Source organism: Mytilus trossulus, chromosome 14, assembly GCF_036588685.1.
Source record: "Mytilus trossulus isolate FHL-02 chromosome 14, PNRI_Mtr1.1.1.hap1, whole genome shotgun sequence".
NCBI lineage: Eukaryota > Metazoa > Mollusca > Bivalvia > Mytilida > Mytilidae > Mytilus > Mytilus trossulus.
This window is the reverse complement of record NC_086386.1, coordinates 9,015,178-9,032,581: the sequence shown is the minus strand read 5'-3', so window position 1 is coordinate 9,032,581 and position 17,404 is coordinate 9,015,178. Positions and strand designations below refer to the sequence as shown.

The window sequence follows — 17,404 nt, the reverse complement described above, 5'->3', positions numbered from 1 at the left end:
CAAAAGCTCAAACATCAAAGACTGTCAAATTCCTGACTTGGTACAGGCATGTTTTTATGCAGGAAATACTAGTATATTAAACCTGGTATTAAAGCTAGCTAAACATCTCACATATATTAGTCACATTACCTGAAATTATCTGCACTTGATTGATACCTTGCTTCTTATTAATTCTTTTTAAGATTATCATACGTTGATCATATTCATTTAGTTTTTGAATAGAAAGAAAACCAGAAAGTAGTAATAAAAAAATAGATCCAGGATGAATTCATAAAGGAACAGTCCATGAAATTTGACTAAATCAAATGCTCGATTTTTTAAACCAACGGATTACATGGGAAATAAATATCATATATTGACTTGGTACAGGCATTGTCTGAAGAAAATGAATGCTTAAAAACATGTAAAAAAAAAGCATGAATGATAAAATCTTAAAATGCAATATCAGAAGATAGTTCTTATCATACGCCTTCCAAACAATTTGAAAAACCCAATTGATTGCTGTCTTGAAATCGTTTCTTGCTAAAAACACGAAATATGTAGAGTTATTGTACATTCCTTTGTATCATTAAATGTCTGATATATCTGTTTTATGTGACTAACTTGGAAAACATCGAAGCAATCAAAATATATTATATTTTGTAAAAACAGTTTTAATCACATGAAAACCCACATGCATTGCTTTCCTTTAAAAATTCAGATACGTATTTAAGATTCAGTCCATTTTTCTTCAAAATATTTAATAAAAAATGACCGGCATCCGATCTACTTTATTTTTCGTTGCAATATTCTTTTTTGTTGCCATGATATGTTTTTATTCAACTTGATAAAGAGGCCAAAAGTATAAAAGCTTTAACATTAACAGGGATTTTATAACACAAATGAAAGAGTGCAAATACATGCAGATGAAGAAAATGACGACAATGGTATGTTTAAGACATTTGTTTTGTATTTTAGGACATGCATTTCTTTTATCTCTTGAATATTATTAATAAAATATAAAAAAAAAATACATGATACTGAGATTCGGTGTTGATTTCGAATATAAATGAAATTAAACTGATACTTTCTCTATGTTTCATTATCTATAATGATTTTAGTTTTATGAAGATAAGTCATTTTTAATTATTGATGTACTGAACAAAACTTATGTGTTTTTGTCTTTTCTGTTGACCAAAATTATAAGAAGGATGTAAGAGTTCCAAAAAACGTTTTATCTCATCATAAATTTACATTATTTTAGTAAGAAGTCTTCTGTATCATTGACTTATCGGTTTGATTCAACTAATTTGAAAAGTAAAACTGTTTCACAACACTTCTCCGATAGAATTAAGTTAAGCACATATTCTGTATGTTGTAGATTTTTTTGTGTGCACAACTACGGAAAGGCATTATTAAATTATAATGCACGGCTTTCACAAAATACTATATCAAAATATTGTCAAGACCTTAAAGCAAAATATCCAAACAGCACAAACATATATTCGTATTATCATAATAATGGTTGATAAACAGCTGTCTGATTTGATAGAAAATAAGTGTGGTAAAGTTTGTTGGATGTTTCAACACTTTTCTAGTGTTCAAGCAACAGTTGCGAAAGCTATGTTTCGGTTATCTATCTAATGTTAAAAATGGTCTTCAGATGAGACATATATTCCCTAGCATGTATTGATATAAAACGTTTACATTGCGTAAATATATCATGAACACTAAGTTTTGATCAATATAGGTAGCGATTGTGTTTTTACACAATTACAAGAAACAGTAAGCAAAGATGATGGTATTGCTGCAACAGAAACAGACATCACATCATTTTTTAAAACTGCAAAAAAGTAAGATATGAAGTATTTGCTATTGAAGAGTCTGTAAATAAAGGTATCATTAGTATTCCGCTGTTCAGAAGTCATAACTCGATTGCGAGAAAACAAATACAGGTTACAAACTAAAATAGAGAGAAATACATCAATTATAAGATGAATACATCTCTGACGTGAAACAAAACCACACAACACTGCAGAAGACATAGAAACGAGTTTGATAACAACTGCCATAGTCCTATTTTGGTACAGGTCATTTAAAAAAAATATATGTCGGTTGAACTTGGTTTTGTGGCTAACAAAAACTCGCAGCTTATTGCAATGTTAAATATATCGCTAAAATGGCTATGATTATTTTTATAACTTTTTTATTCTATATAAAAATACATCTGTATTATTTTAATGTAGGCTTGATATTTTTCAGTGCATAGTCATTAGGCTTGATGTTGATACGAATTTTCTCATAAGAAAAGAATATTAGAATTAAAAACCAATGATTCAAATAATAATAATCAGAAGAAATACAATATGTCTTTCCACTTAAAGTGGAAAAAAAATTAAAAAATAAAATTAAAAACCAGGTCTTTCAACATCAAAGAAATTTTGAAAAGAAGCTTGTAAGTGGTTTTGATATACTTTTCAGTGAAATAAGGGAGATAATTGGGTACTTCTAGTGAAGTTTAAGTCAATTCCGATCGCATCTGATAGCTTCTTTCACATTGATTCCAAAAAGTATATAGCTTCTATATGTTTGCCTTTAAACGAGGGGATACATGGTCACCTCCGGTTTGTCGATAGTCAGTTGAAGTCATGAGTAATACTGTGGATTCATTATTATTCGTTGGATACCAATTTTCGTGGATTTCGTGGGAACAGACGAACCACGAAATTAAATATTCAACGAATACTAAATTTTCTATAGGCTTGTATGCAGATTTCTCCGTAACCACGAATTTAAATATTCACGAACATATAAGTTTTCCTCTTTCCACGAAAATTGATATTCACGAAAATAAATGAATCAACAGTAAGTAAATGTATGTTAATTACAAAATATATGAATTCCGAGTAATTTTTCATAAAAACTGCAAAAAAGGCTACTTCTGGTTTTCTCAAAGTCACTTCCTGTTGTAATTTTTCAAGGTCATATGTCACCTAACCTTTTGTTATAGGACCAAAGAGAGAGAACCTGTTTGGATGTCGACATCTTATTATAGACACTGAACATCCTTTAAATAATATTCTATAGCAGGTCTTTAATTCACTACAACAATATTAAAATTGTACTGTACATTTTAACTAAATCTTGCAATACGAAGTTATGCACTAATCAAAAACTCACAACTATATCGGAAATCTTCTTAAGTGAAAAAATATAATATACGACGTTAGTAGTCAAGTATATACACATGTACAATTTGCGTAATACATGTCAGTATAAAAAAAAAATATGACAAACGAGAATCATTTCAGCATGTTCAGTTAATTCATTGTTTTATTAAAATTTAATCGATACGTGCGCTTTGCTTCGGTGGAGAATCAATATGTTCCAACCCATCTTGTCATCCAAAAGATTCGATATTCGCTTCCTGCGCACAAAAAACACACCAGGTAAAATAAAAATGTACATCCCTGACTAGTCGTTTATAATTATGTGTAGCCTGTAACGTATAAAATAATCTCCTTACTATATAAAAAAATGATCCATTATCATTAGATAACTACAGGCAAATCACTTTATTAAATGTAGCCACTAAACTTATGGCATATGCCTTAGCGCAAAGATTAAAGGTGGTGTTGTCCAAAATTATTCATAGCGATCAGAATGGATATATAAAAAATCGGTACATAGGTTTTAACATTCGCCAGATTCAAGATATAATAGACTTCTCAGAAAAATTTAATATAGATGGGGTTTTATTGTTCATAGACTTTTCCAAAGCCTTTGATTCTTTAGAATGGCCCTTCATGTATGAATCTCTACTAAAATTTGGAATACCACATTCCTTCTTAAAATGGGTTAAAACCTTATACAATGATACTAAAGGATGCCTGTCTAATAACGGCTGGATCTCAGAAACCTATAGTCTTCACCGTGGTGTAAAACAAGGATGTTCGTTAAGTTCTCTTATTTTTGTTATAGCAGTTGAAAATCTGGCCTGTAGAGTAAGACAAGATTCAAACATTAAAGGGTTTCAAATTAAACTTGATGAAAAAACGCATAGTTTAAAAATTTCCCAAATGACTGATGACACCACACTCTTTCTAAGTTCAAAAAATTAAATACACCAAGCATTGAACCTAAGAGAAATATTTGGAACACTTTCTGTTTTGAATCTGAATAAATCTAAAACAGAAGGTATATGGTAAGGTAGACTTAACATTGTAAATAAAAAATAAAAAATATACACTGGAGCAAAGAACCAATTAAAAGTCTAGGTGTTTACTTTGGATTATATAAAAGTGAATGTGACAAATTAAATATTGAAAAAACAATGAAACAGTCAAAAAATTAATACTTGATTGGGAAAAAAGAAATTTCACCATGATAGGTCGAATAACAGTTGTTAAGTCGCTTATTTTACCTGATCTTACTTTTTTTTAGCTTCGGCTGTTTCAATACCCCAAATGTACATAAAAGATTTAAAAAAAACTCATATACAATTTAATATGGAATAATAAACAAGAAAAGGTAAAACGTTCAATACTTACCAAAGATTACACAAATGGAGGTCTAAAAATGACAGACATTGATTACTTCTTAAATGCATTAAATTTTTCATGGGTTAAAAGATTAACGGCAAAATAATTTGCTAATTGGAAAGTCATTCCAACATATTATTTCAATAAATTTGGTAATAACAACCTTATATTTCATATGATGCCTGACAACATAAAATCATTACCTAATTTAAGTAATGTTCTACATATTAAAGAGCTGGTACGAAGCAAATAATACATCAACAAGTAATACACCTATCATAAATTTTAGAAATATTAGGCAGCAAATGTTGAGGGGTAATAAAAACATAAAATTTAAAGCAAAATGTTTAGTTTACCTAAATTGGATAAAAGATGGTATTATTTTCATTAATGATATATTTGATCAAAAAGGGTACATATCACAAAAACTTATATTGGAGAAACTAACCTCAAAATCTAATTGGATCTCATAACTTTTAAAATTGAAAAATTGTATTCCAAAAGAATGGATTAGTACACTAAAATCTGACAAATCTTTGAAAACTTCTGTAAAAACAAAATTAGACTTGTCCTTGACTGTTAACAAAAAACCAAAACTAATTGGAAATATGTCATCCAAAAATATATATAACCATTTAAATAACAAAAATGATGAGAGACCACTAGGATTTTCCAAATTGAAAAACATCTTCAATCTAGAATCAATCACTCCAATAAATAATGTGCTTCAATTTACTTTTACCTATTTAATTAATAACAAATAAAAAATATTAAGATGGAAATTACTCCATTACATCCTCCCATGTAAACAATTATTACTACAATGGCACATACAAGAAACAAGTATGTGTGACTTGTGTAACTTGACTGAAGATTACGAACACGTTTTTCTCAAATGTCAATTCTTTCATGAATTTTGGAAGAAAATATATGTACTTGTAAGCAAAATCAGAATTGGGTCACATATTTTTAATTTTAAAACTTTAGTACTGGGCTATAAAATACATGATCCTATGAATAATGATATAAATCTCTTCCTAACTGTCTTAATATATTCAATCCATAAAAGTACTCATATATCAAATTATAAACAAAAAGACATAGACGCTTATGCAGTTTTCAGAAATGAATTTTTAAACACATACGAAATTAACAAATATATATATGCTAAAAACAGCAAATTTTTAAATGATGTAAAAAGATACATATGATCATGAATAACTAGATATATTATATGTTCATGTATAGAATTTGTGTAGCAAAAGTTGACAATATATCGGAACACGTGGTAATAAACCAAAACAGCATGCTTTGTGAAAATGTACAGAATTTTGTCGCAAAATACATTTTTACACACTTTATCACTTAATCAAATGAATTTCCAACTACAATGTCGAAACTTACAACATGTAATTTTTAACTAAAGTTTAATTTGTTCGTGAGTATCAATAAAATGTATCAATTTATCAGGACAATTGATCAACCAGCTTCAACGGTATTCATCAATAGGTTAAAGGTCAACGATCATAAAGTTTTAATCTTTGGAAACAAACCGGACAAAACTGTACACTTTCCGTAATCATGAAACAATATAGTTTGTAAAATGTATGTAATAACCATGAACTGTAAAACTAACAAACTATCTATAAATATGAATTCACTGAATAAATTCCCTGGTTATGCAGTGACTAATTCACAGGGATACTCGGCCAACTGCTGTAGGTCGAGTAATTTGTTACAACAGCAAAGAAAAGAGCAATAAAGATATTATTTAAAAAAAAATAACAAATAAAAATAATCTAGAACTGCAAAAAGCTCCTTATTAATGCTTTAATTCCCATCTTGCATGTCATTGTTCTGCAAATTCATGCAGTATTGCTGTCACGATCGGTTTGATATATATATACACAGATCCATGCAATAATATCTTAAATAATCGTTATAAGAAATTAAACATTTTTATATTTATTTTGCTAGATTTAATACTTAATTATTATCTGCATTCTCATGTTCATCTTTTACAAAAATATGTTGTCAAATTTAGGCAATTTCTTGCCGTAGCAGCAATTGACTTTGGAACTACGTATTCTGGATGTGCATTTTCAACTGTTCAAGATTTTAAAGCTGACCCGTTGAAAATAACTACAATCGAACTAGACGATGAAAATGTTGTCTCATACAAAACTCCTACAGTCTTACTTTTGAACCCCGAGGGACACTTTCATTCATTTGGATCAAAGGCAGCTGATCATTATTTAACTTTAGCAGAAACAGAAGAAGCTGTTAAATGGTATTATTTTGATCGCTTCAAAATGCAACTTTATAGGAAAGGGGTATGTTTATTCAGATACATAATTAAATCCTCCAAATGAAAATAACACGACATAATGTTGATGTGTCCGAGGCGCTTTTCTTTATTTAATCCTTGTCCAAATTGTGTTCAATATTTGTATTAGGTTATGGATTTTTACATACAATCTTCCACAATGTAAGTTGACTTTGAATATCATTTTAATAGTCGAAATGTGCATATGATGCTTTAAAACTTACACTTTTAATGTTTTAACTCTGAATTTAACTTGTAATTGAAAAAGTTAATACTTGCGGGTCTTTGTGACTAAAAGGAGCGTACAACTTTTAAAAAAATCATTCTAAGGACAACTTAGACTTAAGTTAATACAATCCTTGTGTCTAGATAATTTCCACAAAAAAATTAAGGGAGAAATTAGCAAAACACATGTCAGTACCGATGCACTGATAACTAAACTTACATCTCCCTCGGGATCGAAAAGATGTTATAAAAAACTTAAGAAACTGTAAATAAGATCATTTTTCACTAACTATTGGGTCGATATAAATTTCTGCTTAACTGTAAGTCCGCTTATAAGTAATTTTTACTTTATTGATATGATTTAAATTTCATTCTATTTCAAACTGAAAGTAGGGTTCCAATTGTCAAAAAAGTTAACAGGTTTAATTTAATCGATAACAGACGGCTAATTTCTATTCTAAATTAATTATGAGAGTCATCGTAAATTCTCACGGTAAAATATTCCTAAATTTTCATGTTTTACAGGGTACCCCTAAATACTGTACTATACGGAATTTCTTTGACATGTAAACTTAAATTCGTACGCTCTTTGTTGGCGGTTAAAATAGTTTTTATATATGACTATGCAGTATGGGATTTGCTCATTGTTGAAGGCCGTACGGTGCCATATACTTGTTAATTTCTAAGTCATTTTGAGGGTGCACCATATTATTTTATGTTATTTCGAATTGGCAGAACAAATATTACAGTCACTCCTTATTATTTAATTCCTAATTCCATTTTAAACCGAAATAAATCGTTCAAAAGGTTGATGACGGCACGGTCACATGACATTTTATAGGTCAAGGTCATTGTTGTTTAACAGGTGAGGGAACATTCTTAATGTCCACCCTATAAGTACAAATGAACCCTTTTAGCAATATAAATATCAAAGTAGTCCTAGATATAGACATTATAGTTATAATACTTTGTAATATTTGAATATATTTTACTATACACGAATTTATATGTTGGCGCGACCAGCTGTCTAAAACGTTACTCCTTGAAATTTTATCTTTGATCTTTCACCCAAATGTAAGAAAATTGTGACCACTGTAGACAACGATGATATCAATATTACGATGAAGCTTGTTCCCCCTTTTTTCAATGATATCAAATACAGCCGTTTGTTACCCCGTTAGCCAAAATATATAGAATTAGTTCAGTAAGCACCCTACCATAAGTGGGTTAAATAGTTATCAAAAGTACATGGCTAATAATTTAATACGCAATAATACGCGTTTCGTCTTTATAAGACTCATCAGTGACGCTAAGATCAAAATAGTTAGAAAGCTAAAACAAGTTTTTAGTTGTGGAGCATTGACGATTCAAAATTCCAAAAAAAATTGTGTTAAATACGGGTAAGGTAATCTATGCCTGGAAAAAGGAAATTCTTAGTATTTGAGAATGATAAATTCTTTTCCACCCAGTACATTTATAAAAATGCCCATATAATTGATATTCATGTCAACTGTGAAGTGCTAACTATTGAGCTGGTGATACCCTCGGTAACAAGACGTCTACAAGCAGTGGCATCGGCCCGGTAGTGTAAATAGGTACCAAAGGTATCGGGCTTTAATTTTTATACGCCAGACGCGCGTTTCTTCTTCATAAGACTCATCAGCGACGCTCAAATCACAAAAGTTAGACAGCCAAAATAAGTACAAAGTTGTAGAGCATTGAGAACCCAACTTTCCAACAAAAATAAATCTGCAATACGACTTATGTAATCTATGTCTGGGATAAGAAAATCCTTAATGTTTGAGAATGATTCATACTTTTGTAAACAGCAAATTTATAAAAATTACAATATAATTGACACCCACGTCAATATTGAAGTACTGACTACTGCGCTGGTGATACCCTCGGGGACGAAACGTTCACCAGCAGTGGCATCGGCCCAGTGGTAAAAATATGTATTAATCGGGGAAATTAACATTAGATAAATTTAGCTTTTAATTTCATGACACATTTCGTAATGTAAAAACTAAAGTTCTGTCTTATTTACAAATATTCCCGCCTTTCAACTGTTTGAGCTCTCCTAATGAAAGTAAATACGTAATACGCTTGAGAACCACAAACACGATAATGCGCTATTTTCATTATATATTTCTAACTTAAGTTCAAACAAAACGTTAACCATGGTATAAGTCTATTGTTGGGATTCAGAATCAGCGAAATGGGTGCAAGATATCTGAGGTTCATTCAAACTTGAAGTCAAAAATAACTTGGCAATCCATTAACTCTATTTTCCGCTATATAGATGATGTTCTTTCACTAAATAATTCAAATTATTTTGACTATGTGGAACGCATCTATCCCATCGAACTAGAGATAAAGGATACAACAGATATAGTTAAGTCGGCCTCATATCTTGACTTAAAAATTGACCTTGAGGGTCGATTGAAAACAAAACTTTACGACAAAAGAGATGGTTTTAGCTTTCCAATTGTGAACTTTACATTTCTAAGTAGCAACATTCCAGCACCACCTGCATACGGTGTATATATCTCCCAATTGATACGATATTCCCGTGTTTGCATATCATATCATGATTTTCTTGGTAAATGTTTATGCTCACAAGGAAGCTATTAAATCAAAAGTTTCAAATGGTGAAGTTGAAATCAACTCTACGTAAATTTTACGGACGCCATCACGAGTTGGTTGATCGTTATGGAAAAACCGTTTCACAGATGATATCGGATATGTTCCTTACGTCAAAACTACAATATCCTTTTCTTTCATAAATGTGACCTACCGAATTAGTCTATTTACCGGATTTGATATCTCATAAGCAACACAAGACGGCTGTCACATGTGGAGCAAGATCTGTTTACCCTTCCGGAGCACCCGAGATCACCCCTAGTTTTAGGTGTACATTTTACTATTGTTTGTCTGTTTGTCCTTTTCATTTTTAGCCATGGCGATTTCAGTTTATTTTCGATTTATGAGTTTGACTGTCCCTCTGGTATCTTTCGTCCCTCTCTTGGACAACGTCGAATGAAAAATAACTAAAATTAACGGAGATGATCACCGGTGCTCTTGAAGTTAGGTAAAGCAAATCCTCTAGTGCAATCCTTGTTTTTGAGGAAAATAAAAGTTGCGTTGTGATTACGACGATTGAATCATATCCGTCAACATCTGTAAAACAGCTATTCGGTAACGTCCAACTAGTTAGCAGCAACCCTGTATCAAGGAAATCACACTACGAAACACTAGCTCTGGGTTATTGTATCAACTGGATTATGTAAACTCTACATGCAGGTGTTGCTAGAATTCATAATTTAGAGGCGGAAATAATCTTTGTTGTCGTAAAGTTTTGTTAAAAATCATTATCAATTTCTAGATGTAAGTCAAGATACGAGGCAGACTATATTTTTCGCTATTAAGATGATATCATCTCACTTAATTATTCAAATTTGATGACTATTTTGAACGCTGCTATCCAATCGCACCTGAAATAGATACAAATAATAGAGACAATAGATACAAAAAAAGTTATCATTTTTTATCTAGAACCTTCCTGTAAAATATGAACTTGATTATTGTGTGTTTAATTTGAATCGATGTAAACATTCTCATTTGCGTTTTTTATGTTAAGGAGCTGACAAACAACATGGAAATAAAAGAAATTGGTGGTAAAAAAATGAAAGCCATGCTAGTTTTTGCATTCTGCATTGAACACATCAAAGACATGGTATTAGATAGATTGAGCAAGGCAATAGATAGACTTGATGAAGATGATGTCCACTGGGTAGTGACAGTCCCGGCAATCTGGAATGATCCAGCTAGACAATTTATGATTGAAGCGTCTGCAAAGGTAACTATTTACAAGATTCAAATCATTTCGTTGCAAAGGTAACTATTTACAAGATTCAAATCATTTCGTTTTGTGTTTATATCAACATATCTTACGTTACAAAAGTATAAATCTTAGGTAATGTTGTATGGCTAAATAGTAATCGTAATATTGTATAGATGATAGTTTGTATTTAACGAAGACCGACATTGATTTTATAGTATTTATTATGACCCTTACTAGACGATAGATTTTCGAAATCTTATCAGGCAGAATGCAAAAATATTCGGATGTGTAGAGTTATGACTACTGAATAGAGGTATATCTAAAAACAGAAATAAAAAAAGATTTCTAGCAAATTGTTCAAATATCACTTTTAGATATATTGAGGATGAATTTAAGATTCGCTTAGATATATGTCTGCTCTTTTTCTTTATGAGCTTTTAATTTATTAGGTACGAAAATAAGAATAACAAAACACATGGATATATTTATTTATTAATATATGTTTAGATAGTAATGATAGAAAAATAGAGTACACAATAATTTCCAGATATATACTGGACATCAGAGTGATGATAATAACAAATCAAACATAATTAAAACAAAAACACTTTTGAAGGATCAGACATGTTGACTTTTGGTCCAAAAACACAGTTATATAGTTCTAGTGTGAACAGTGTATAACTTGCAATTTTTATTTGATACACTTTCTCAATTTATTTCTTGATATTTATTGCATAAATATTAAGGAGGGGGATAAAATTACATGTTTAAAAAATTTAGGTGCTGAATTTTTATGTTAAGTAGTGATCAAGTCCAGTTAAAAAAGGTCAAATTTTATAACGTCTGAAGCTGTGAATTGAATTTAAGACCCCCTTAACACAGAATTGACAATATTTTGACTTAGAGCTGGTAGAAGTTTCTATAATGTTGATTTTATTTGTCCAACTAGTAGTACACTACACTTATTTCTAGGCAGGCATAGGAAAAGATAATTTGACATTGGCGTTGGAACCAGAAGGGGCTGCTATTTGCTGCAAATATATTGCGATGGATAAAATGAAAAGTGGTGATGCGACTGAACTAAAAGCTTTTGATGAAAATTCACGATTTATGGTTGTTGATTTAGGAGGTATGATGTTGAATTTACAAATTGTGTGGTAAACAGATATTTCCTGAATTAATTACAAACTATTCAATGATCTTTTTTGGTCTGCATGTCATGTCAAATTTTTCACTCAATTGACACAAAGACATGAAAAATAGTGTTTTAATGTTTATTCCATTAACGTAACTCTAGATATCACAAAGATGCATATTCAAATTAAACTAATCAACCATTTAAATACAAATTAACAGTAGTTGTCAAAAACTTAAGAAAGATGAACACTTGTCTTTTTAACTGTCAATAGTTAGGCTCATTTGTAAAATTAAGTCAAGACAAAAAATCGAGGAACATCTTCATCGTTTATAGATATTGGCAAACATCGATATAGAAGTACATGTATATGCTATATTTTGATCACACCACTTTTCTATAAAGAACTAACGGTTTTGTTCAGATTAATATGATGTCTTTCAATCTTTCTATTCAAAAACCTATTATATTTCTTCTGATTCTTATTTTTCTGCCGTTTTATTTTGTTGTTGTGTATTGTGATTTCGTCAGAAGTCGCTTATATATTTTGCATAGAATTTCGAACAGTTATTGCGCTTTTAAATTTGACCTTGTTTAGTCGAAGACTTTTTATTGTATGAGTTATCTCCCCAAAAACTTTTTTTATTGTTCGTGCATCTCCTTCGAAATCATTAAAGGAATCCTTAAACTCCTCTTTACCATATTGCTCGTTATGGATCATGATGGTTTATCCAATTTGTACTGAGGCTACACAAAGACCTCATAAAACAAGGAAAAGTCAAAATTTATAATGTGTTCTTGACCTTGACATCAATTTTGCCACTCACTTCATATCGTCTCCATTGAGAGAGAGAGAGTGTTATATATTGACAAAAATATTTGACCAAACACATATAACGTTATGTGCAATCATCTATTTCGTAATGCTTAAGTTCCTATTACATTTTGTGCAAAAACGTGTTACGTTATGTGCAAAAACGTACTACGTTATGTGCAAACACCTAAACTGTTAAGTACAGATACCAATATTATTTTGTGCAACTACATATAACGTTATGTGTAACACCAATTGTGTTATGTGCAAGTACCTGTTATATTATGTTCAAATATATATTGCATTATGCGTAAACACCTATTACATTGTGTGCTAGATTTGCTACAATTCCCTTTTTTTTTTCTTTCTTACTAATTTATATGTTTAATGACGACTGTCAGCCTATTGATTGTGTTTTTGAACTAGGTTTCAAAATAAGTGTTAAGTTACAATTAACAGTTGCGTAACGTTTTTTAAAAGCAAAAGTGATAAATGGTTTTAAAGATACATTGCAATATGTGAAAACTCTTTTTTACAAAAAACTCAGTTACTCCAAAATTAAATTTTGAATCCTCACCAAAATGTATACAGATCTTAAGATTAAAATAACTAAGAATTGTGTACAGTTTTAAGCGATTATCATAAATTGTTTATGAGATATGGCGCGACATGTGAAAACCCATAGATACGGAAAATTGTAAAAAACAAAAAATGCCAGTAAAGTAAGATCTACAAACGTAGAAACTTACTGTTTGGTGGTTGAGGTCTCTGAGGTTTTTTTTACAAAAAGTATGCATTGATTTTTTTAGTTTGTTAAGTTGTTAATTATTATCCTTTTAAACAAAGTATCCAACTTAGGGAACTATCGTAGTTTTATGTAATTTGGAGCTTCATTCTGACTACTTACATGTACCATAACTAAAGAAAATATCGAATTTTTCCAGTTCTACGCCAGCTTCACATTTACTTGTATAAGTAGTTTATGACTTACGGTGTGAATCTGATTTTTTTTCTCTTACTGCGACCATTATAGGTCAATTTACGGCCTTCAACACGGAGCTTTGGCTCACACCGAACAACAAGCTATAAAGGGCCCTAAAATTACTAGTGTGAAACCATTCAAACGGGAAAACCAACGGTCTATATAGAAAAACGAGAAACACGTATAAACTACATTAACAAACGACAACTACTGTACATCAGATTCCTGACTTAGGACATGTACAGGTGCAAACATTTGCAGCGGGATTAAACGTTTTAATAGTACCAAACCTTCTCCCTTTTTCTGAAACAATTGCATAACATCACAACATAGAAAAAAACACGATAAAATATAAATTGGCAGGCTTAACTCAATCAAAAAACGTAAATTTATACTCTATGAACGAATAAATTTGATCTGTGATATCTGAATGCAAATGTACAGTTAATAAAATATTAGGGACAAACATTCAAGGCCAAACATCAAAGAAACAAGTCCAAACAAACCCATGGCAAGACACCACTGCGAAATATTAAACCCTTCGAAAATTATAACACTATATAACAATTATAAAATCAATATTTTCACACGAAAAAATGAGTGAAAACCTGATTTGTTTAGTGAATTTATATAGTCTATTGACCATAACTCTAAACAAAATCATCAGACCAGAACAAAATGTTAACTTGATCTGTAACTTGTCGTGATGAAAATAGATACCGATATCAAATCAATATTTTCAAGCATAAAGACGAAAAGTGAAAACTGATTTTCCAAACTGAAGGACACACGAACCAGTCAGACAGACAGACAGACAGACAGACATAGTGCAATTAAAAAATTCAATATAACATGATAGATAGAGAGAGTAATTAGTACAAATGTACTAAACATCAAGGCCTCATACCTAAAGTAAATTTAAGTTAAGAAGGAAAATTATTAATTTTTAATAAATGATGGAAAAATTTTTAAACAAAAATTGTAAATTTTGACAATTGAAAATGAGGGATTGTTAGAATATTGTTATAAGAATAATAAGGAGAGGAGGTATGATTGCCAATGACACTATCCACCAAAGTTCAAATGAAGTGCATGTAGGCAATAATAGGCAACCATTTGGTATTCAACAATGAGAATAACCATACTCATACAGAATAGCTGGTTTTAACAAAGTCCTCAACATGAAAAATTAATGTAAACTGTGAAAACTAACAGCATATTTTCATATCAAAACAAAGTACAAACAAGAATGTGTCCATAGTACACGGATGCCCCACTCCCATTTTCATTTTCTATTTTCAGGGGACCGTGAAATTGGGTTAAAAAATATAATTTGGCATTCAAATTAGAAAGATCATAACCTAAGGAACATGTGTACACAGTTTCAAGTTGATTGGACTTCAACTAAATCAAAAACTACCTTGACAAAAAACTGTAACCTGAAACTTGCACTAGCATTTTTTATGTTCAGTGGACCGTGAAATTGGGGTGAAAAGTCTAATTTGGCAATTAAATTAAAAAGATCATATCATAGTGAACATGTGTACTAAGTTTAAAGTTGATTGGACTTCAACTTCATCATAAACTACCTTGACCAAACACTTTAACCTGAACGAACGAACGGACGGACAGACGGAAGGACGCACAGACCAGAAAACATAATGCCCCTCTACTATCGTAGATGGGGTATAAAAAACAATATGTATATGTTGACAGACAAGAACCAATGACAACCACTGTTTCTGTTAAATTTGTTTCAAATTCATTCGAAAGATGAGGAACAATTTAGAGCTTGACATAGATGATACATGTACTACATCTTTCAATGTAATCTGCATGTGGATAATACATAAATACATACAAAGGATATATATATCACTAATGTTTTGGATTTGGGAAATTTTTGTCATTAGGTTGCTGACTTTTTTACACCTTTTATTTATTTTATGTATTCGATTGTTAATTACTTAACCCTTTTTTACAAAAAAAATCTTGCAATATCATTGATTCAAAATTATACTGAAATCTTATATTGAGTATTGGTACATATAAATGTCAAACAATGTATTAATGACATATAATATATAAACTAACAAAATTATAAATATATACATGTATACCTGATGATACCCTGGTCTGTCCAGTCCAGGTCTATACAGGGATCTCCACTGAAAAAGCTGACGAAATCTGTTAACAACATATGACATATTGTTGTTCAATAATGTTTTTTATATACATGTCATGTATGTTTGCAAGGTAAAAGACAAATGGTAAGGTTTCGCCATAAGCGCATGTTACTGTTGAAAAAATGGAAGTTCAATAACTTCTCAATGCCATATCAGTCGGACGGGTGAACTTACAGACACTGTTATACCCTACTAAGTCCAATAAACGGACATTTACACAAGTATTGCCTATTGGAAATAAATACATGTACAACGTACATTTACTTGTAATTTTATATATTATGCCAAAATTAAATGCACATGATTTCAATATGTATGCACATTTATGATGATATATGTATTTGTCACGAAATATCTAGTGACTGCAGGGAATTTCTATACCATCAAAGTATAGACTATCCCTGGTGACTGTTACCTAGGAAATCCGACCTGAAGAGCTTTTCTTTCTTAATTGGGTTCGTCAGATATAGTTAAAATTCATTAACACTATAGATATTGTACGAAATGTCAAAGAGGGGGGATGTTACATTGACTCACGATACAATCATAGAGGGGGAGGGGAGGGTTACTTTCGTTCAAACCCCTCGAAACCCCTAGCTATGATGGGTGTGTATTGGCAGACTATATTATTATTTACCTGATGTACATGCTGTATGCGTCTGTTTCATTTTCTGTACGGATGTTCAAGACCTGCTTTAAACTTGACCTTCGTTGTGGTCATAATAACAACAGCAACCTAAATTCCTTCTCCACTTCACCTCAACATAATCTCTCGGTGTCAGCTCTACGTTTCTGTAACATCTCATTATCTGACACTCAGTGACAGGACATTTTCATGAAGAATCACTGAGTTGACAAAATATGAAAAAAGCTCCAGACTTGTCTCTTCATACTACAACATTGACATCTATACAAAGTGAGATGTATCTTTATGCCACTAGGAGATTAGGTAAGGTCCTACTAACACAAAACGGCTTAGTTGCTAGGTTCAGGGAAGTCTGCATCTGTGCAATTACTTTCTGTATAGTAGTGTGGAGAACAATTTAAAGAGAGACAACTCTTGATAACAATTATTCAGAAGTTGCAATATTTTACTTATTCAGATGTAGTAGATGTTACAATGTTCAAAACTGAACCTTTAAAATAAAATTGATAATTACATCATATTTTGTTTGATATACCCAAAATTTGCCATGGATGGATTTTTTTTATATATTTAATCTACTCAAAATTTGTGTAAGGAATTGTATTTCATGTATTTATGCATGTTATGTGCTCACATTTTCGAAAACCAGCGATTTAAACTTGGCCAGTAAATAACATTATACAAAATAAGGCAATAATTAAATAGAGCATCCTTTGAGTATGCAAA

General features: G+C 30.9%; 1 protein-coding gene across 1 annotated transcript in view; it reads left to right on the top strand.

The window, feature by feature from the left end:
* LOC134697456 (heat shock 70 kDa protein 12A-like) overlaps positions 1 to 17,404 on the top strand; it is a 29,133-nt gene that overhangs the window by 4,171 nt on the left and 7,558 nt on the right. Inside the window, exons 3-7 of the mRNA XM_063559734.1 lie at positions 866 to 926; positions 1,730 to 1,832; positions 6,565 to 6,853; positions 10,712 to 10,930; positions 11,888 to 12,044. Coding sequence (XP_063415804.1) covers positions 866 to 926; positions 1,730 to 1,832; positions 6,565 to 6,853; positions 10,712 to 10,930; positions 11,888 to 12,044 — 829 coding nt within the window. The remainder of the gene's footprint in view (positions 1 to 865; positions 927 to 1,729; positions 1,833 to 6,564; positions 6,854 to 10,711; positions 10,931 to 11,887; positions 12,045 to 17,404) is intronic.